This window comes from Chionomys nivalis, chromosome 3, assembly GCF_950005125.1.
Source record: "Chionomys nivalis chromosome 3, mChiNiv1.1, whole genome shotgun sequence".
Classification (NCBI taxonomy): domain Eukaryota; kingdom Metazoa; phylum Chordata; class Mammalia; order Rodentia; family Cricetidae; genus Chionomys; species Chionomys nivalis.
In genome coordinates, this window is record NC_080088.1 from 1366285 (window position 1) to 1389457 (window position 23173).

General features: G+C 44.0%; 1 protein-coding gene across 1 annotated transcript in view; it reads left to right on the forward strand.

Annotated features, from left to right (window-relative positions):
- Positions 1-23173, forward strand: part of Dscam (DS cell adhesion molecule) — a 544090-nt gene that overhangs the window by 289061 nt on the left and 231856 nt on the right. Inside the window, exons 5-6 of the mRNA XM_057763777.1 lie at positions 19963-20109; positions 21834-22112. Coding sequence (XP_057619760.1) covers positions 19963-20109; positions 21834-22112 — 426 coding nt within the window. The remainder of the gene's footprint in view (positions 1-19962; positions 20110-21833; positions 22113-23173) is intronic.

Sequence of the window (23173 nt, forward strand, 5' to 3'; positions counted from 1 at the left end):
TTTCCTGCTGCTGCTGTCTTGTCCTGCATGCAACATTCTTCCAGGCGTTTTGCAGACATCAGCTGGCCCAAGGAGAGAGGTTCAGCACGTGAACCAGACCCAGACGGGAGCTGGGTCTTGCCTGGGGTTCTCTCCCTTGAGTCATCAGCACAGGAAACTTCTATCAAGGGAGTCAAAGTCTTTAAGCAGTTTTTCCTTTACATTTATTTACTTATTTAGTGGAACGTGTATGTATGAGTGTGCACATGTTTAAGTGTGAGCACATATGCATGTGAATGTGTGTATGTGTGTGTGCACACACATATACATGTGTGAGCATATATGCATGTGAATGTGTGTGCATGCATGTACATGTGTGAGCATATATGCATGTGAATTATGTGTGCCCATGTACATGTGTGAGCACATATGCATGTGAATGTGTATATGTGTATGCACGCACATGTACATGTGTGAGCACATATGCATGTGAATGTATGTGTATGTGTGTGCGTGCATTCATGTACATGTATGGACACATATGCTTGTGAATGTGTGTATGTGTGTGCGCGCATGTACATGTGTGAGCACATATGTGTATAAATGTATGTGTATGTGTGCATGCACACATGTATAAGTGTGAGCACATATGCATGTGAATGTGTGTATGTGTGTGCACACGTGTACATGCATGAGCACATATGCGTGTGAATGTGTGTGCACACATGTACATGCATGAATGCATATGCATGTGAATGTGTGTGCATGTACAAGTATGAGCACATATGCATGTGAATGTGTGTATGTGCGTGCTCACACATGTATATGTGTGAGCACATATGCACGTGAATGTGTGTGTTTGTGTCAGTATCATGACAAGTGACAGAAGACTCAGTTCTCTCCTTCTACCCCATGGGTCCCTAGGACTGAGCTTAGGTTGTCAGTCTTGCTGCCAAGTGCCTTCACTCATCTCACTAATCTTTTTTTTTTTTTTTAACTTTTTCGAGACAGGGTTTCTCTGTAGCTTTTTGGTTCCTGTTCTGGAAGTAGCTCTTGTAGACCAGGCTGGCCTCGAACTCACAGAGATCCACGTGCCTCTGCCTCCTGAGTGCTGGGATTAAAGGCGTGTGCCACCACCGCCCGGCTCATCTCACTAATCTTAAATTCAGGTCTTAAAAGAATCCGTGGTTACCCTTCCCATGTGCTGATGGGTATCCATAGTATAACCTGGTGATATGACTTTCTACATTTTGTTAAGGTTTGTTCTTACAAAGCAGTACAAGTTCATGCTTTGGAAGAGTCGTGTTTTCTGGCCCACCGTCATCTGTAACTATTTAAAAATATATTTCAGTTTAAGAAGGCTACCGCCTCTAACCAGAATATCTAAAGTTTGTTTTGTTAGTGTTGAAAGTCTCTAAATATTTGTTAAATAATTTTCGTTGAGCTTGGTATGATGGATGGCTCACACCTATAACCCCAGCACTTCAAAGGTTGAGACAGGAGGATTGTTACGAATTTGAGAAATTTAAAAGAAATTTAATAGATTTCTTTTGTTTGGGACACAGGAGAGATTTAAAATGCAGAATTTCTTTTCTTATTTTATAGTGAAGTAACAGATTTAGAAATTTATTAACTGAGCAAAGCCTTGAGGGGGTGGCACAGTAAATAAATGCACCAGGTGTTTACCAAACCTATCTAAGGTGATCATGGAGAACCTACGGGCAGGAGGTGATGGAGGAGGGTCATCAAGGAGGGGCCTTGTTTAAAAGTGTGATGTAAGCCACTGCCTTTGAAGAGCATTTGGCTCCACTCTTTTCTGCATGTCTGCTACAGCATTATCTGTATCTCTGTGTGTGTTTGTCTGTGTTATAAGTCTGTCTGTCTACATCTCTCTCTTCATCTCCCCCGCCAAAAACAAAGAAACCCCCAACTGATTCATCTCAGATACCCAGTGTCACAGTCCAGTTTCTGCTGTAAGCAGGTTACAGCAAGGTATCCTGCTCTAAATTACATTCTGAAGTGAAGAGCTCCTTAGACATTTGCAATAAGGAATTCCCGCAGACCTAATGGGCTGGCACCCGTTCTCTAGGTTCCATTCCTAAGCAAGCCTTGATTGAATGAGTTTGTGTCGCATGACATGTGGTACAGGGGTGGGGCCCCTGACTTGTGCTGGTGCAGTCATGGTGAGCCCCGCTCTGAGCTGTAGACCCTCTTGCCCTTGCCTAGAGGAAAAGCCCATTGGAGGCAGAGAGATGGCACAGCATGAGGCTTGATGGGTTTGTTTGCCCCAGAGAAAGAAACAAAGAAACACCAGATTCCCTGAGAGCTATAGCTGTTAAATACACTCAAGCTGTTGTTTCGGTTTTTTCAACTCAGATTTTCTTCTGCTTCCTCACTGATCTGAACTCTTGTCATGTTTGTTTATTTATTAATGTGTGTGAGAGAGTCTGGTATGTGTGTGTGTGTGTGTGTGTGTGTGTGTGTGTGTGTGTGTGAGGGAACTCAGATCATCAGGCTTACACAGTCAGTGCCTTTACTGTCTAAGCCACTACACTGCTCACCACTTTTATTAAGAATTACATGACTTGCTAATTTTGAATATCAACTTTATTGACCGAGTAGCTCATAGACCAGTGAAATCCACCCCAGATTACCTGTGAGTTTGTCTTTAGAGAGGAGGCAAAGAGCTGCCTTGGATGTGGGTGGTGCCCTCTCACAGGGTAGGTTTCTGGATAGAGCTAGGTTTCTGTTCTCTTACCATTCTGTGGGGCTTTGCATATGCCGTGCCCGTCTCCTGAGCTGCCTCTCCAGGGCTCAGGTGGAATGAGAGAAGAGCAGAAGTTCAGACAGCACAGCATTCTCTCTCTTCCATGTCCACCATGTTGTGAGTTGCCCACCACATCCCCCTTCCCACGATGACCTGGCGTTCTGAAAACCATGGACCAAATTCAATTCGTCTTTTCAAGTTGTCTTGCTCAGATGTTTGTCACAGTGACAAACACACCTTGACGTTCTTAATGCGAGCAGGAGGCATGTGGAGTGAGTTGTGATCTTGATGCATGCAGGTTTCCAAATGCAGAACGGGCTTTTTCAGAGCTCATCTGGAGTAATACCCGCTCCTCTGTCTGTACCCGTAACCATAACAAGGGAGCAGGAAACACTAGTGCTTATCAAACCACAGCCATGGCAGCAGCTGTGAGGAGGCTGGGGCTCCACACAGTTCAGGACCCGTGGTTTCTGCAGTTGATTTCATCCCACAGCAGTGTTATATCCCTTGGTGCTTTCCTATGATGAATCCATTTCCTTGGAGAAATCCGTCTGTTCACTTTTAGAGGGGGAAGTGTAGTTATGGTTTCTCATGTGCTTTATTTTAGCTAGGGTTTCATGCAGCCTAGGCTAGCCTCTTCAGACTCTCTGTGTTGCCCACTGGACTTGAGAGCTCCTCCTACCTCTGCCTCATCTCCATTCCTATTTTAAACCTTTTCTCTGTGGCACATACAAGGGATGAGTCATGCTTCTAATGATCACCAAGGCACTAAAGTCCCCAGACCTTAGAATGGGACATGACATTATCAGGAGGAATGCGTCCGAAAAGCAGGCAACAGAGTCAAAGACATCCCTACTCTCACTGTTGAGTCCCACATGGTGACCAAGTTACACAACTGTAATGTCTATGCATAGGGCCGATATCAGCCCCTTGCATCCTCCCTGGTTGTTGGTTCAGTCTCTGTGAGCCCCTGTGAACCCAGACTAGTTGGTTCTGTGGGTTTTCTTGTGGTACCCTTGTCTGATATCCATTGGATGCCCACCTGTATCTGAAGAGAAACAGTGGAGGAGTGGATGGGGTGCGGGTGGGAAGAGGAGATGGAGGGGAAACTTTGATTAGGATGTAAAAACAAGAAAAGAAAAGAAAAGAAAAGAAAAGGAAAGGAAAGGAAAGGAAAGGAAAGGAAAGGAAAGGAAAGGAAAGGAAAGGAAAGAAAGAATGTGACCTTACTTGAAGCTGGGTCATTGTAGATATTATTTATCTCATATGGATAAGTGGGATGGTGTGGGCCGTTGATCCAGTGTGAATTCTGCCCTGATGAAAGGAGAAGCTGGATACAGAGGCAAAGGAAGGAACAGAAACCAGTGAAAGCAGAGGTGGAGATGAGCATTGCACTGCCATAAAACAGGCATCTAAAGCTAAAGGATTCGGGAAAGGACGGCCCCTGTAGATGGCCTGATCTCACAACTCTCGTCCTCCAGGAGTATGTACATCTGCATAACCGCTTTCAATCCCCTCTGCAGATCTCTGCTACCACAATGTGGGGAAAGTTACACAGACACCAAAGAGAATGGTGACGCCAATGGCAGACACGCAAGGGGTTGTCATAGCAATGGGCTCACCAAGGCTCATCCAGCCACTCTCCGTGAATCATGCGAATCTCCTTCACACTGTCAGGTGTGTCTTACCTGAGTGTTACAGATCCATCTAAAGTCACCACTGTCTAAAACTGATTAAGAGACTAGACTTTTCTAGTGTGCAGAAAAACAGACAAAAAATTCAACTTTGGGCTGGATATTGAGATTTACTCATCCACCAGCACAGATGTCAGAGGAGATTGAGGCTCCATCGGTTTCTTCCTTCTGAGTATACACATGAGCATCCTTCCAAGGACACTGAGAGGAAAGGGGGCAGAGTCAGCGATGGGCAGGGGACAAAGGATTCCTTCCCAATGACCAGGGGAATGAACACAGCTGTCCTCTTAGGGTGTAAGATTCTCGTTTGCTCTCCTCACCTGCACTCCTGTCTTCTCGCTCCTGCATCCTCCCAAACCTGAGCTCTCCAGTTTTCCCCTCTCTGATGGGTGTGTATCCGTAGAGAGGTTCAGTGGCAGTGTGGACAACCGTGATGGTTTGCGGCTACATGAGAAGGTTCCGGGTATGGGGGTCCCACACGTCCCTTGACTGTAGCACGTCACATCTCTTCAGAATATGGTGTGTGGTTTAACTCTGTTAATTAGTCTGAGTCAGGGGAGCCCGGAATTATACACTATGTGGTGAGAACTTTACCAGGTTCATGAGGTTAAAATGATTTGAGTTCTCGCCTGGGCTATGGTTGTCAGGCTCCTGCCTCTTGTGTGTGAGAGTCGAGCTCTGGGAGATTTATTAAATAAATGTATCAGAGTAGTATCAATACTAAAGCACCAATGATAGAAGCTTGTTGTTGATGTACACACAAATACATATGCATATATATAGTTTAAAAATAATAAGTGGTGTCCACTTAACAATAATGTTGCCTTTTTCTGTGGTTCTCATTGTACAAAGTCTCAGGATAAAATATTGGCTATCCTCTAATTAAAATTTAATATCAAGAAAATTTTTAAAATGGCCTCGGTGCACATCATTTAAAATAGCTTCATTTTATTCTTGTTTAAGTGACAAGTTGAAGTTTTCCCAACAGGACAAAAGAGTAATTTTCATAAATATTAAAGTGAGTGAGATATACATCTGAGGAAACTCTTTTGTGCTCCATCTCAAGAAGAGAGTGATATGTCTTAGAATACTGGGGACTTCCCCTCATCTTTGCTGTAGGGAAATTCTGCCTTTATTAAAAACATGTCGGACTGCATCAAAGGAATAGACAGCTTTACCACGTTCTGCTCTGAGGGTGTGTGAAGGACACGGGGTGGCGTTTCCTGTGAGACTTGCTAAAGAAGACTTGTACAGAATGAGTGTCCTGCAGATGTAATAACTAATATAAACGGTGTCTGAGTGTAGATATATGGGAAGGAAAATATAGAGGAAGAAGCATAAGGGCAGGGAGGGCTTTCTCCAGAGCATGGAGGTCATACCCCGTTTTTAACTCGTTGTGTGCTTTTCCCTTCATGAACACAGTTTAGCTGGGAATGGACGTATTGTGCTTAGACTCATAAAATATGTTTTTTAAGGATCATGGTCTGACTATTCCCATGGAGCAAGGCACCCTTACAACGGAACAAGCTCATGGGTTGGCTCTAAAAACAAAGTACTAAACATGAGAGCCTCCTGTTAGATGCCGGCCAGGCTGAGACATGGGAGAAAGGCCTTGGGGGAAGGTACCAGGGCTCCCCCTAAAGGACCAGCTGTGAACTAACCTGTCTCGGGAGAATTCATCCACATCCTCAAAGCAGTCTTCCCCTCTGACTTTCTCCATCGGTCCTCTGCATCCGTGGAGGGCTGCATCCCACCCCTTGTGCACAACCTGTCTTCCCCCCGGTTTCGCCCGTTTCACTGGGTTTTTCCTCTTGTCTCGCCATCAGGAAGTAGTAGTCCCCTACCTCCGCCCTGGTGCCAAACCCTGGACCTTTGGGTTCCCCCTCCCATTTATTAAGGCAGAGGTGCCCTCAGCCACAGGCTTCACCTGTGCTTACCTCACTCTCTGTCCTGAACAGCATGCACACAACAGAGTATTTTCTAATGCTCCATCCTTTCAGACAATCGTATCTTTCCCCTGACCCATTAGTCACCCCCCTTTCACGTGTTACGAATAAGAGACATGGATGCTAAGCTTCCAATTCCAGGCCATTCTTAGACTGCATTTGGGATAACCTGCAATCACTTAGCCCCATCTACACTCCTACTTCTTTTTTGTCTTCTAGATAGTTCTGTGTGTCTAAAGCAAAGTATGTACCAAGAGTGTTGGCATTGCTCCCTTTAAAGGTAAACCCAATAGAACCAGCCATAAATATATATATGCAGATATACTGACTTCTGGTTAATGCAGTTACCTCCCAAAGACTCTAAGCCATGGATCCATCTTCCTTTATCTACAGAGAGAAGGATAGTAAGCGTTAAACATGGAGTAGAGAGGTCACATGGGGCATCCTCCTGAAGGCAGCTGGATGAATATTGGTGGAGACCAGGTCCTTGGGGCTTTTTTATTTCTCTGAATGAATCAGTGGAAATGAAGAGGCTGAGGAACCACGTGGATAGGCTGCTGTCCCCGCACATCATAGGCTCCATAGTGGTTCGGCTGTGAGATGCCCCTCCACCCCATAGGGGTGTATTTGAACCCTGTCCCCACTCCTGTGGTGGTGCTGTTTGGGAAGACTAGAAAGAAGCTTTAGGAAGCGGAGCTTGCTGGAGGAAGTGCATCTCTGGGTGGGCTTTGGGGGATGTGCAGCTTGGCCCTTCCTGCTGTCTCTCTGCTGACTGCCAGTTGAAAGGCTCCCACAGCTATAGGGACTGTATCCATGCTGGAGCTGTAAGCAGAATAAAAACTTTCTCCCCTAAGCTGTTTCTGTCTGGGTGTTTTATCACAGCTGCAGAAAGAGGCCGACGCAGCTGCATATGGACAGTGGCTCTTTCTGCTGAGGGCTAGAGAAGCCCTCCCTGAGGACCTGCACTCCCCTTCAGCTCCTTCCAATAGTTGTTATAACTATCTAGATTTAACATTTTAGAAGTATTTATTTTTAAAAATTATGGTGCCTGTATGATCATACAAATGGATGGATCTCCCCGCCCCCCCGTCTACATTTTGCTTTGACCATGTCTGTCCTCCCCTGTGCCCTTTGATTCTCGATGCTGCCAAATTCCCTTCCAGTCTCTCTATCCCCCCTCTCCTCTGCTTGTTCTCTCTCCCCTTTCTCTCCTCTGCTTGTTATGTCTATATTTCTGTGTCTCTCTGTCTCTCTCCTTCTGGCCCCCTCTTCCTGCCAAGGAAGCACTCACTGTGTTCAGGCTCGTTTCTTAGTTCTTTTATCCACCTATTCCCCCCCACCACCACCACTGTTCACTTTTCTCTCTAATTGCTTTTCTTGTCTCCAACTGAAAGATTTTTTTCCCCTAGACACGAGTGACCCCACAACGGGTGGCAAGTGTCCCATCATGTGAATGAATGAGTTGTTTGAGCGTCTTTGTTGTTGTTGTTGTTAAACCTTAAATAATCTCTTTAAAATCTAATTTTATTTTTTCTAAAGGATATATTCTGGAAAATCATGAGAAATCTAACTAGAGTAAAAATTAATGGTTTACTCCAAGATCTGCACAGGCAAAGCTCTGATCATTAACAAACTAAACAGGGTAATTAGGTGCACAGTTGAATGCAGTGTGCGGGCTTAAATTAGCAGTGTGTAATTGAGCCTCATTTAACTGTGGGAGAAGTACACTGAGCAAATCTTAGTTACAGGAGGAAAATGTCTTTGTGAGATTGCCTTCAGAGTGTTTTAACATGTGTATGTCAGAGGATTCTGGATTAGAAGCTAGGCTGGGCATCCACATGCCCCCACTTCCAGTGATTTCTTCCAGGCAGTTCAGACTGTACTACGCATTGGTTTCCTCGACATCACAGATTACAACAAAGAACAGTGACAAGGTTAGGTCACTGCCTGAACTAGAATGCCTTGTTTGCTTTTCCTATTTGGGGGAGGGGGACCTCAAAATCTGTATATCCTGAATATCCGGTCATGTAATGCAGAGCAGAAGGGAAAGGGCAGAAACAAGGGGGAGCAAGAGGGTGGCTTTGTCCCCCAAGGTCTCTGTCATGGTTGACATTCTAGCTGAAGAACCGTGATGCTGAATGCAGGCAGTTAAGCGCAGTGCCAGGAGTGAGTGAAGCAGCTGTGGATGGTGAGGAGGGGGGAGCATGGTAGGTAGGTGTTGGGAGGGCAGGGATAACAAAGGTCAAAGAAATGTTGGAGGCATCTATCTCTGCTGCGTCTATGCCCACCAGTAGACTAGCTTGGTAAGCAAGAGAAATCAGGCCGCCCTTGACACGGCTTGCCTGTCCTAGCCTCCTGTGTCACCATACTACCAAGGCTTCGGTCTGCATGTGCCGTGTACCACACCCACAGACACCTCTTAGAGCAGGCTACTAGAGTCTGTAAGAGAACATGGGTGTGGGCATAAGAAAGAGAATGTACTCTGCTCCTCTCCCAGCTTATGGCCATGAATATTTGCAACTTCATTACCTCTGTTCATTTGTATATGCAAATTTATGCTTATATTTGTGTATATATAGTACATTGATTTATGTATCATTTTGGTATTGCTCTAGATTGCCTTGGGGATCTTTTCAGAACTACGATATCTTCCTGTCCTTTTAATCACTATGAGTTTGAGCATATTTATTTTTTAATACAATTACCCTCAGTTAAAATTCTACTGTTTCTAAAGCATCAGAGGGCACTATAGTTCAGTGTGTTTTGAGGGACATCAATTAGTATGTGGCTGTGTCTGAGGGTTTACTTAGGAGAGAGTCTTTGGAGAAGACCCACTGGGTTGAAGTCTACACAATACTTACCACTAAAAATAATCACACAAGTTGGTCGCCAGAAATGCTTCATGAATTTATACTCTGTAAAACATGCTCATTTTCCTTCACCCTCACCAAGATTACATATCCTCAAGGGTCTTACTGGTTTTCAAATATCATTGGAGGAAATAGCATGTCTTAATTGACATCAATGTGGTTGACTTCTAACTGGACTCTCTTTAGAAATGGAGGAAGATGAGTTTCTTTCTTTCATTTTCAGAAAATTGATATTTTCATATATTATGAAATATATCAAATCATCTGTTCTTAGAATATGCAGCATCGTGTCATTTAACCCAGCCTTTAATTTTGTTTTGGGAAATATTTTAGAGCATTCTTTAAGTGTCCTTTGTACATTGATAGCAGTTGCAGCTGGATATTTAATATTATTAGTCTAGAAGTCTGATCTTTTATAGTTAGATTGTGACAGAGCCTGGCTTCCTTCCAAGTCCTCGCTTCATTCAACAATGCTTCCAAGAAGATAACATCACTCTGGTGTGGCCCTGGTGCAGATGAGGCAAGCCAGCCCTAAGCCATGCGTGCATCCCAGGCCATGCAGTAGAAAAGCACAGGGTTGAGACTATAGTAGCCGCGGTGGTTTTCCAAAGTCTCTCCTTTGGGGCTCCTGATCATTCCCTGGACCCTCTGTCTCCTGCCCTCTCCTTTGCTGGGTTGTGACTTGACCCTCTCCTCTTATCCCCAACACAGGGGTGTTCTGAGCATCAGTCTCTGAGACAGGCTGCTCCTTCACCTGCAGATCAGCTCCCATGCAGCCTGCTTCAGTCAGCTGTGTTCTCTAGGGAACCTGCCTTCTGCAACAGGGCTCCCACCCTGAGATCCTTCCTGGCCCTCACTGAGAACATAGCATCTTCTGTCTTGATCAGGATTCCCATTGTACTCAGGTGTCTCTGTGGCTGAATTTTCACTTCCTGGGAGGATCCCAGTCATAGGGCATCTGGGTCCTTTCGCCACAGGGTGACATCATCCTGAAGTAGCCCATCTACAATGACCTTGTTTTTTAATAAGGTCTTGTTTGGAGAATGTCAGCATATAATGTTAGATGGAAAATGTTTCAGCCATGCCGCCACACCAGCCGTGTTAACCACCCCTCCTTCAGCTCTCTCAGATGAAGCTGCCAGTGCAGTTCTTAAGGAGCCATCATCCTCAGGCTGTTCTCTGAGGTCCCATCTGCAGCTCCTGCTGGTGTCTTTCACATAGAGAGCAGAGGGCACAGAAGAGCCCTGCCGAGTCTAATTCCTCTCTGACCTACATCCGAACTAAGAGAAATTGAGAGCTTGGAAGTCATTCTGTTTCCTCTTCTAATTCAGCTAATGCTATTTGAGCATTCCTGTTTTTAAAAAGCTATATATTCATTTCCAGCATCCTCTCCTAACCGTATAGACTTAGAACTTAGATTATAACTCCAGTTCTCTGACTTCCTGACGTTGCTGTGCAAACTGTCTTGAGGAACCTAGTTCTGTCGTACGGGCATGCAGCTGTCGGGGTGAGGTGGCAGGAAAAGCCTAGACAGGTTCTTTATGTGGCATTATCAAGCAACATCTGATTATCAGAGCCATCTGCTCTTTTAATTATTATTGGCTTAGTTCAGACGGAAGCAGCAACGAATAAAGAAATCAAACTGAAGAAATGGTTTGGAGTGAAAAATCAAGCCTGCTTTAAAAATCTTTTTGCAATTGTACCAGGGTCTATTGAAGACCTAACCCAGCTGCACAGCAAAAAACCAGAGAGCTAATGAAAGATAATTAACATCCAAATCCTAAAATGGGCTTGCTCTCAGGTAATAAAGTGAGGTCGTTCCAGGAGATCATTTTTGTAGAATGTATATGAGAAAATAATTATGTCAGATTATAAAATGGTATATCTTAGCTTTCTGTCTTTTTACCCAAAACTAAATAGAAAATGTTTTTACATGTGTATGTGTCATATATGTGTGCCTGTTTGTGTGTAGTGGGCACACATGTAAGCTGGAGAATAGTATGTGTGTGCACATGTGTAGAGACTGAAGTTTGACATTCAGTGTCTTTCTTGATCACTCCTCCACTTTATTTTCTGAGACAGGGCCTCTTGCTGAGCCTGGTATTTGTTGATTATGTCTACTCAAGCTAGCCAACCAGCCAGTCTGCCCTGGGATGCCCTGTCTCGGCCCTCTGAGTGCTAGGATTAAGGCTGCCACCACACCTGCTTGATGTGGATTTTGCAGATCCCAACTGTAGTCTGGCAAGCTCTTCACTACTGAGCTGTTCCCTAACCTAGGATAGAATTTTAAACACAGCAATGATGACAGATTGCTTTACATGGGTGTCTAACGAATACTCTTGGATGGTATAAGCACATGCTGTTCTGGGTAATGGGGATGAGAAATTGGACATTGAGCAATGGTGTCTTGCTATTCTCGGGGGAGGAGAGGGACACTGGACCAGAGTCTTATGCATGAACAGCATGAATTCCCATCACAATATGATAAAGCTCAGTATGGGTGAGGTGAGGCCATAGGCATGTAGACAGCACTGCTAACAACTTAATGGAGGAGCTGAGGCTAGGAGTGCACAAAAGGAGGCATCTAGGAAGAGAGTGGGGCTCAGAGATGCTGAGGATAGCAAGTGAGAGAAGGGGAGAGGGTTTAGTACTGATAGGAGACGGGAGAACAGAGGAACGTCCGTGGGGATGTGGTCACAGTACAATCCTTAATAGGCAGTACATGTGACCTGGGGTGGTGGGACTCCATCCTGACCCCTAGGGATGACCTGGTGTGGTGGGACTCCATCCTGACACCTACGAATTACCTAGTGTAGTGGGACTCCATCCTGACACCTAGGGATGATGAAGTATGGTGGGACTCCATCCTGACACCTAAGGATGACCTGGTGTCATGGGACTCCATCCTGACCCCTAGGGATGACCTAGTGTGGTGGGACTCCATCCTGACACCTAAGGATGACCTGGTGTGGTGGGACTCCATCCTGACACCTAAGGATGACCTGGTGTGGTGGGACTCCATCCTGACACCTAGGGATGATCTGATGTGGTGGGACTCCATCCTGTCACTTAGGGATAGGCTGGTGTGGTGGGACTCCATCCTGACACTTAGGGATAGCCTGGTGTGGTGGGACTCCATCCTGACACCTAGGGATGACCTGATGTGGTGGGACTCCATCCTGACACCTAAGGATGACCTGGTGTGGTGGAACTTTATCCTGACACCTAGGGAGGACCTGGTGTGGTGGGACTCCATCCTGACATTTAGGGATGGCCTGGTGTGGTGGGACTCCGTCCTGACCGCTAGGGATGACCTGGTATGGTGGGACTTTATCTTGACCCCCAAGGAGGACCTGGTTTGGTAGAGCTCCATTGCATCATCTAGAGATGTCAATGTCATGTCTTTATAATTGCTCCTCCCCCCCCCCGAACATTGAGTGGAAAATGGGCTGCAGATGCAGACCTGGCACTGAGTATCCCTAGGCATGCATTATGCAGTGTAGAGCAGGCATGCAGATGGATCAATAACTAGTCTGCTGGTGGGAAGAGAGAGCCTTGCTATTGGCTTCACTATAAGGGATGCAGAATAACTAATTTTTAGGACTTTTTGATGTGTACCTCATGTTCAGATACTAAATATCATGTCTGCCAATTCAAGCAACATGACACAGAAGAAATTTCCTGAGTTCCCACTATGGTCCCGCTGTACAGTTGTGAAAACTTCTGAAGACAGCTGCTGTCATAAAATCCCACTGGATAAACGGCTTAAATTACAACTATATAATACTTATTTCATAGTTTTGGTGGGTGTCTGATGAATCATTGCTTATTGACCACCCCTTTCTAGCTTGTAGGTAGCTGCTTCCTTACTGTGTCTTCTCACCTCAGAGAGGATGAGCTTGCTTTACTTCCTCTTCATACGAGCGTACAAACCCCATTGCAGGGCCCCACCCACAATTACTTTCCCAAATTTTCCAAATTACTTTCCCAAATTAACTCTGAATACTATCACACAGTAGGATTAGAACTTCTCTGCAATTTGGACAGGTATGCATTCAGTGTCTAACAGATGTCTGTGTGACTCTCCTGCCCCACAGCTTGTCACTGGGATGTGTAAGCGTGTCCTTGGACTTATTATATCATCCTATACCCCAGTTAATATAGCCAGGTCATGTAACGTTGGCTCACAGGTTTCGGACATATTTTACCATGTTGATATAAAGTGACAGAAATACATATACACGTATAGACATACACAATGTGTATACATACACATACATATACACCACATACAAATACATATACATGTATATTTATGGTCCTGGGTACACAAACCAGTACATCATGCATACTAGGCCAGCGCTTTGCTTAGCTATACCCATGGTCAAATGGCAGAACTGTCTTATAAATCTCTTCCATGTCATCCATGGTTAGACTTTTTCTCATGAGTGAGGTTGCCTTTTATGATTATAACGTAAAAACGGACTCCTGTGAGCTCCTATATTCAGCTGCCCTGCTAAGTGAGATACCTTCTTATAGTTATCCACCACCTCTGGCTCTTGCACTCTTTCAGCTGCCTTTAATACAATGATCTCTGGATCTTTGAGGGTGACGTGGCAGTACACGTACTCCCTTTAGGGATGAGAGTCTGCAATCTCTTTAGTCTCTCAACCTCTCTGCCTTGGCAAGTTGTGATCTCTGTGTTAGTCACTGTCTACTGAAAATAGAATCTTCTCAGATGATGGATAAGAGGTTTATTGCTCTAAGGGAATAGGAATGAGTCATTAGGAGTCAGTTTAATATTATGTCCATTTAGCAGTGCAATAGTGGTAGGTCCTTTCTAGGACCTATGATCTCTCTAGCCATATGTCCTTAACCCTGATAAGATATCAGGTTTGGGTTTTATCTTGTGGATTTGGGCTTAAACCCAATCGGAAAGTGGTTCATTATTTCCATGTTGTTTGTGTCACTATTGCACCAGTGAACATGACTTCCAAGGCCTATCATAGCGTGTAAAACTCAAAACTCTCAAAGAGCTACTAAGAATGAAGGCAAAAGAAATGTGTTAAATAAAAAATATTTTTAAAAAGTGAACCGTCACATGTTGTGTCCGTGTTCCAATGTTCATGGGGACAACATGGATACACATGTTGATCAATGCCTACTGGATCAGAATGACCATGCTATTCAGATCATATTTGTTTGTTTATTCTTATCAATAGTATTTCAGGTAACAAATCATAATTGCACAGATTTATGGGTGTAATCTTCTGTATGCATATGTTTATAAAAGTTAAATGATTAACTCAGACTCATTTACATATCTTTTATATTGCATGACCTTCTCATGATGAGCTATTTGAAGCTTACTCTCTCATAGTTCCTTCAGGATACCTTATTGATACCTGCTCTCACCTGGAAACTGAGGTGTCTACCGAAATCTGTGCCATCATCTAACTGTCAATAGTAGACCTGATCTTCTATCAGTCTTAGAAGACTAGACCAAGGTTTAGAGAGCTGGATGTCTTGAATGGCATCACACAGTAGGAAGGTGGCAAGGCAATTTAGTATTTATTTTCATTGGATTCTGGACTCTGGATTTTTTCTCTGATCCTGAGAAATCTCTCAAAATAAGGAAGCTTAGTTCAACTCATACCATTGAAAAGATCCTTCAGTTTGATCATTTATAAGAGACTGATCAAATTAGCCAAGTAGAGTGAGAAAAGCAATTAATAGTAGGTATCTTACTGAATACAGTTAAACATTTAGACTGATGCAAAGAATATATACAGGTTTGGGGATAAATTCCAACTTCTTTCCTCCCTTTCTTTATTTTTTAAATCCTAAGACTTAAGGCTGTTTAGGATAGAAGTCCCTTGATGATATGGCTTTATCTTATGCCAATTTGCATTCGTGGAGCTCAGAGGGTTGCTAGCCTGAGGGATGAGCATGTTCCTGGGCCCTGTTACCTGCTCACACATACACAGCACAGGAGCATTGATAATCAGCTCAACACACACCAGCTTTGCAGCTCCACTGTTAAACCTGAGGTTTTCTACCACCCGTCCTACATCAAAACAGAGCCATTGAGCATCTGCTGTTTTAATCTGTGCCTTTTGTGCAACTGGACCATGGCTTAGCTTTAGAAAGGATTGTCCTGTGGTCTTTCCACACCTCAGTACCACAATAGGGAGACACATGGCTGTAGAACCCTCAACCTAAGGGGTCCTGCAGTGTCACCACTATGCAAATGTCCATTTTCTGAGACAGTCCTATTTCTCTAGATAGAAATGCTCCACCAACCCGTTTGGTGCCTCCAGGAAGGCCAACTGGACTAGGGCTTGGCCTCATACTTATTTTAGTGGCTCTAGAATAATGCTCACATTAAGTGGCTGCATGTTGGCCCAAGAACCGCCTGCAGCCTATTTAGAATCTCAACTATACACCTGTTCCTTCACTCTGGCCACTAAAACACATCACACAAGTGTGAGGACAGGGATAGTGATAACCCAGGCAACAGTAACAGGCAGCAGTCAGATAGAGAATCAAGAAGCAGAAAAGCAATGGCCCAGGGAATTAAGCACTTAAGAAGTCAGGGGCCACTTAGTATGTGTTGAGAAGCCAAGGATGATCCCGTGATGCCAGAATAGTGCATCCCAGCCATCACCGATGTTCACAGTGACAACCTCAAAGTCATAAACCACTTACCGCCATTATCCTGGTGACTCTGGTTTGCTGAGTGCCTGACATGCCAAAAATTTCAAACTGTAGCTAAGAATTATTTCCATTTAAAACTCTATAGTCTCTCCCTGTATCATATACCAAAAAATAATGTTAACTGTAAAATTTGCCTTTGGTCAATGTGTTATCAGGCATTTCTCAAGAGTCAAAGTGTGTGTATGTGTGTGTGTGGGGGGGGGGGTGTCATAGTTTATTGACTCTAATAATCCCTGTTGCATTTTTGTTTATCTCAAAGAAGTTATAACCTATGTAAAAGTATGATAAAAGCCATCTTTTACACATGACTCAAGACATGGTGTAAAGCAGCTGGTAGGATGCAGCAGAAAGTAAGGGGACAATGGAGGGGTCCTTACTACCATAGAAGCAGTGCATCATAGGGCTTTGCTCAATTTCCATTGTCACCAGCGGGTTCCGCACACCTTAGAGATGAGATGACCCAGGAGCCATGGACTTTCATGCTCTCTGATGATGAAAAGCCTCTATTCTTCTACCTTGTTTTCAGTTTTAAAACATCGATCAGTTTCAAGATGGAATTCAGTGGCCAATGACAAAAGAGAGGCCATCAAAGATGGGCTAGGTCAGCTCTTTCTCCATTCTCTGAACTTCTCAGAAAGTGTTCACAAAAGTAGAAGATTCCAGTTTTTTTGAAATAATGTCTTATGATTCTTCTTCATGTGCCAAGTTAGCTGTGCAGAGCAAGTGTGCCCAGGACCAGAATAGCACTGGATGACCTGCCAGCTCTCAGAGAAATGCTCCAGGCTCAGAAGAGGACAGACTCCACACATGTTTCCTTTTGGTCCTTCTTGTCTGTCACTGTACTTCAAAAGAAGGGGTTATTTAAGCATTATATAACCATGTAAAATATGTATATTAATAAGACATACTCGTAGTATGAAGATAGGAGGTTGTAGAAGGGAGTGGGGCCCTTTGTTTGTCCGGGTTGCCCCACTAGGTTATACCCAAAATAATCACACAGAAATTGTATTAATTAAATTACTGCCTGGCCCATTAGCTCTAATTTCCCATTGGCCAACTCTTACATTTTAATTCAACCCATTTCTACCAATCTGTGTAACACCGTGAGGTGGTGGCTTACTGGGAAAGATTCTAACCAGCATCAGTCTCAGGCAGGAGCTTCATGGCGTCTGCCACTCTGCCCTTCTTCCCAGTGTTCAGTTCTGTCTACTCTGCCTACCTGAGTTCTGCCCTATCAACTAGGCCAAGGCAGTTTCTTTAATAACCAATGAAAGCAACACAAATACAGAAGGAACTCCTACACCAGGAGGTAAAAGATTTCTCATTGCTTTCTTTTCAGGAAAAGATAAAACAAAATTATCTAGACAGTACAGAACTTGAAGGAAATTTTTTAAGGCTTCTATCATTAATCATATTTTCCTATTTTAAAATGAATGGCTTGATAGGATAATCTCCAAGTTAATCTAAATATTACGTAATTATTTAAATGCCTTTCATTAATTTTAAGTTATGCTAAAGCAGGATTTGTCTTTATTTATCTTTTTCATGTCTGTGATTTTGAATTGCTTTTATCTAAGAATTTATGTTATTTCAATTTTATCAGTGCAACTTTCTTATGAATAATTTGGGGTCTTTACAAGACAGGAATTATGAGAGAATAGTGCCTGTAGAAGAAAAAAATGAGACCTCAAATCAGTGAAACTGGACACTGAAAATCATTCAGTCTGTAAAATACCTTGTGAGAATAACTCATTGAATTTGATTCCTGCAAACCCAGATCAAAGAAACCAGGAGTGGTGGCACGTGCTTATAATCCCAACAATGTAGAGATGGAGACAGGTAGATTCTTACTGGCCAGACAGTCTAGCTAAATTGGTAAGCTCCAAGTTAATGAGAGACAATGTCACAAAAATGTGTATATTTAATAAACAGCCCTTGTTTTATATTGTTTTCTGTGGCAGTAAATACCATGACCAAAAGCAACTTGGTGAAGAAAGCATTTATTCTAGCTTATAGCTTACAGTCTATTGAGGGAAGTCAAGGAGGGAACTCAAGGCAGGAGCCTGGGACAGAAAATCAAAGAAATGCTGCCTACTAGCTTGTTCCCATGCTCACCCTCTACCTTTCTTAAACAACCTAGGCTCTCTTATCAAGGGATGGCATCACTCACAGTGGGCTGAGCCCAAAGAAGCTGCTTCTAGTATTAGCAAATGGATACAACAGCAATAGGATAGATGAGCTTGCTAAAGAGTGAAACAGCAGGAACTTTCCTTTTTTGTATCCTTTCATCTGGGTAGAAGATACTTTGTACACCTACATCTTCCCACTTCAAATACCCTGATAAGGAAAATCCAAAGTGCCTTGCATTTTGATTCATTCCAGATCCATTTGATTTGATGTTCAAGATTAGTCATCACATCTCCTAAGAATGACAATACTATCCAGCCTCCAGATACATGTGAACTCACTTATGCAGGCACAGACATGAACATACACAGACAGGAAGATGCTTGTACACCTACCACACACATGAATTGCACAGATATGAAGATGTGTGTACACCTGCACAGACATGAACATGCGCAGACAGGAAGATGTTAGTACACCTGCCACACACATGAATTGCACAGACATGAAGATGTGTGTATACCTGCACAGACATGAACATGTGCAGACATGAAGATACATGTACACTGTTGCACATGTAAATGTGCACAGATTTGAAGATGCATGTACATTGCTACACATCTGAGTGGACACAGATACAAAGTTGAATGTACAGCTGCACAGCTATAAATTTGCACAGATATTGGAATGCACATATACCTGCACAGATATGAACTCAGACACACACAAAGACCTGATAGTCCTACAACAGTAAACCACAGAAGCTTTCAACTGAACTCAGACAGACAGAAATAAAAGATGATATTTTTGCATTCTAGCCTTTTTCCAGAGACAAATCACATTACCGTTCAGGTGGAATCAGATCCCATGCAGAAATCTTCCACAGACAACCCCAGCAGTGACAAAAGTGGCCTGAGCCACCCTCCAGCAGATGACAGGGACTTTATGCCAAGGACAATGTCTATACTTTACTTGTTTAACTAATGACAGTAAAGCAAGTATCTTTAGTTTTATTTTCTTTATTTATTTTGCTGTTTTTAATGAACAGTGTGATGTGTTTAGAAACTTTTAGAACTTTATATTTTTATACTATGAATTTAGGAGTCTGTACTTTGTTTGTTTTTGTTTTTCAAGACGGGTTCACTATGTAGCTTGGAGCCTGTCCTGGAACTCGCTCTGTAGACCAGACTGGCCTCTGTAGAACAGACTGGCCTCAAACTCACAATGATCTGCCTGCCTCTGTCACTGGAATGCTGGGATAAACATCTGCGTCACCACCGCCTGGCTATGAAATCTATATTTTCAAAAGGAAAGAAATCTCACCTTTCTGAAAGCTCTGGTGTTTGATGTCAGAGTCAGTCTGACTGTCATTGCAATCTGATCACACAAATGGGACCGAGACTACATCCAGAATGTGGACCAGGGGAGCCGAGCACAAATCCTCCTTCCTGAGATAAAAACAGGAACTGTCAGTTTTTAGATTTGTTATTTCAAAACTAAATGAAAAAGAACCAGACACCCTCAAACACTAAATACACAGAGTTGAACTTTGACCTGGTAGTCATGCTTGTAGTTGTCCACTGCCTTGGTTCTTAGAGGATGTCTCTCTGCCCCTCTTCTGTAAGATCCCTGAGCCGCCAGGGAGGGGTGAGGAATATGTGTTTCATTTAGGGATGAACATTCTGAAGTCTCGTTCTCTCCACCTAGATCAATTGTGTGCCGCTGCATTACCCATGTCTACTGTGTAATGAAGCTTTTCTGTTGAGGGCGGAGAGACACGCTAATCTACAGGTTTAATGCTGAATTGTTAGGGGTCTGTTCCTACCCTGTTTTCACAAAGTCATTGCTTCTGTCTGTTTCAGGATCTAGATTTCTCATCACATCCACGGGAGCCTTGTATATTAAAGATGTACAGAACGAAGACGGCCTGTACAACTACCGCTGTATCACGCGGCACAGATACACAGGGGAGACGAGACAAAGTAACAGCGCGAGACTGTTCGTATCAGGTGAGAGCGTGGTCTCGGGGTACACAGGGGAGAGGAGACAAAGTAACAGCACGACTTTATCAGGTGAGAGCGTGATCTCGGGGTACACAGGGGAGACGAGACAAAGTAACAGCCCGAGACTGTTCGTATCAGGTGAGAGCGTGGTCTCTGGACAGCGTACGTCTTTATATTGCCCCTCGGTCAGTTCTTGATGTCTTATCCAAAACGGAAGAATTTGTGACTCAGTGGGAACCTTCAGCTTTTGCCTCAATGTGTTTTATAGATCATGTCTTTTAAGCCAGCGTCCATATAGCAATACAAACACAAATATTCCAACTCATTTTGCAGTTGGGAAGATTATACATTCTTTTGACTGAAATGATTTTCAGTTTTGGAAGCATGCTCCATGCCCTTGTCTTACTATATTTGTATGTTTTTGCTTCTCTTTGAGAGATAAAGCCAATCCGAGTGTGCTTCCAGCTGTACTAGACACAAAAGCCCTTCAGGGACAAAGCTAGGGAAGTGTTCTTTTCAGGTCAGTCACCTTGGCACTCAGAGGATGCTGTGGACAGTGTCCATGGCTGCTCCTTAGGTGGGCAACAGGACATGGTGTTGGCCCTACTCTTTTCAGGTAAAGGAGTCATGAGAGTTTAGAGATTTATACCAACATTTTAAAGAAAAGCTTGGAAAGCTCTCTTAACTGTAAGTCTCTAAGTATTTTACCTCAAAAGGGAAAGACAGGGACTAGCAATGAAAGACTGGACCAAAAACCTCCAAATTGCATTATGACAAACACCAAATCCTGTGGTCCCATGGCCTGTATCCAGGGCACACAGAGTATCATGACAAGATCTCGGTCTTGCACAACTCTGGTGTCATAGCCTCCTGCGTTACACACAACCTCCTCCCAGGGCCAGTTCAATCCAGCACCTGCAGCTTCACTAGAAAGAACTCCCATGTTCTTGGCATTCCTGACACCCTGGAGACTCATTGCAACTCCAGCGTCACTGTCCCGCATCCATGTGTAGTCTGCCTAGGTGCTTTCTACTGGAACTTTGACCACACTGCACATTGTTTGTTTTTAAGCTATGGAGAGAGATGAAATCCCATTATTTTTAGCCCCGTGAACAAAAGTGGGGCTGTGAAGCTAAGTAAAACAGGCAGAGAAAGACAAGAACCTCATATTCCCACCCATATGTGACCCTTAGACACAAAATCAAGATGAACATAAACCAGTTATTACTAGAAGATGGAAAGGGGCTTGGATTTGGTCAGTACCAACTGCATGCATGTATTGAAATATGTTATCAAACCCCCAATAGTATGATACTGCTAGCCAAAAGTAAACAAGTCTAAAATGAATAAAGAGATATTATAATAAACCCCTTTATCCTGTGGAATGAATTTTGCTAATTTGTCAGCTCTCTTTGCCATTATTGAGAGGAGCTGAGTGATTGTTCCATTACCATAGGGTAATCCTCTTCTTGGCTGAGCTGGCAACTCCTGCCAGAGCACTCTGGCTCCATGTATGTCTACAAAGCAAGAATCAGCAGCCAGAGCTCTGGCCAGGGTTCAGACATTCCTGAGTTATGAACAGAACAGATCTGTCTGTCTGTTTTAGAGATCTGTGGCCGTGGTAGGCAGGAGGTGCAGGAACGCTGTGTGAATGGCCACATGATGTGGTCATCAGTAGTCACACAGACTCCTTGCCCTTGACCTTTGACAGTTGCGTTTTTCTTCTGCAGACCCAGCGAACTCAGCCCCATCCATCCTGGATGGGTTTGACCACCGCAAAGCCATGGCGGGGCAGCGTGTGGAGCTACCCTGCAAAGCGCTTGGGCACCCCGAGCCGGACTACCGCTGGCTGAAGGACAACATGCCCCTGGAACTTTCTGGGAGGTTCCAGAAGACAGTGACGGGGCTGCTCATCGAGAACAGCCGCCCCTCGGACTCAGGCAGCTACGTGTGTGAAGTATCCAACCGATACGGCACTGCCAAGGTGATAGGCCGCCTGTACGTGAAACGTAAGTTGGACGGTAACTGGAAGAGGTGGCGTTAGCCGCACGGTTGATGTCAGGGGGAAACTAATCTTCATCCTTCCCCACAGCCTCCTTCTGACCTCACAGCATCTGACCTACATCCATGGTACTTTGTGTCTGGCAGATAGGAGGTTGCCCACATGGTTATCCAGCCTGGTTTTGAACTCAGAATTTGTCCGATGGCCACGCCTTGAAGTCTTCACGAGGCCACAGGATGGCTGCCTTCCCAAAATAATACCACCTAGCTGTCGTCCACAATTGCCAATTCTGAAAACAGTCAAGGGAGGGTGTGGGGTTATTAGCTCAGTGATGGAAGTCAGGCAAATGGTTTATCTTAGCCTCTTTCTAAAAGTTGAATTTCTCAAGAGGGCTACTATCTGCAGAAATGCAGTTTCTAAATTAGGCAGACAATGGACAGTTTCTTTCTTTCTACATTTATTTATTTTGTGTGTGCTGGTGTGGTACTCATGTGCCGTCACTCCTTACAGGCTGTCTTCTGGCATCTACACAGAAGTGGTCCTCTTCTTTCCTCCTTCCTATGTAGATGCCAGAAGACAGCCTGTAAGAATTGGTCCTCTACTTCCATCCTTTGAGTCCCAAAGCTCAAACTCTGATGCTAAACCTTGACAGCAAGCAGCCTTGCCTGATGAGCCACCTCATTGGCCCTGTACTATCTTGTAGAGAACATTTTCCCATCTTCTCCAGGATCCCTCTTCACTCCGCCCTGGCCATTGCCTTGAGGAATGCACAGGGGATGCTGATAACTTCTTGGGAAGCAAGGAGGTGTAGCTGTGGAGTGTACTCTGACCTAGTCTGGAAACATCCTCAAATTTGCTAATCTGGAAACAAACAAACAAACAAAAAGTGAACTGACCAACTTCACATGCCCAGAAGGGCGCAACAAAACCACTGCTAGATAAGATGTGCCTTCCTTGACAAAGCCTTGTAATTAACTTTAAAATGTAGTTTTGAACTGGAGAAATTGAGCTAAGCTGAGAGAGCCTCAAAGTCTCACCCTTAAGGTAGAGGTGCTGTGTTAGCATGTG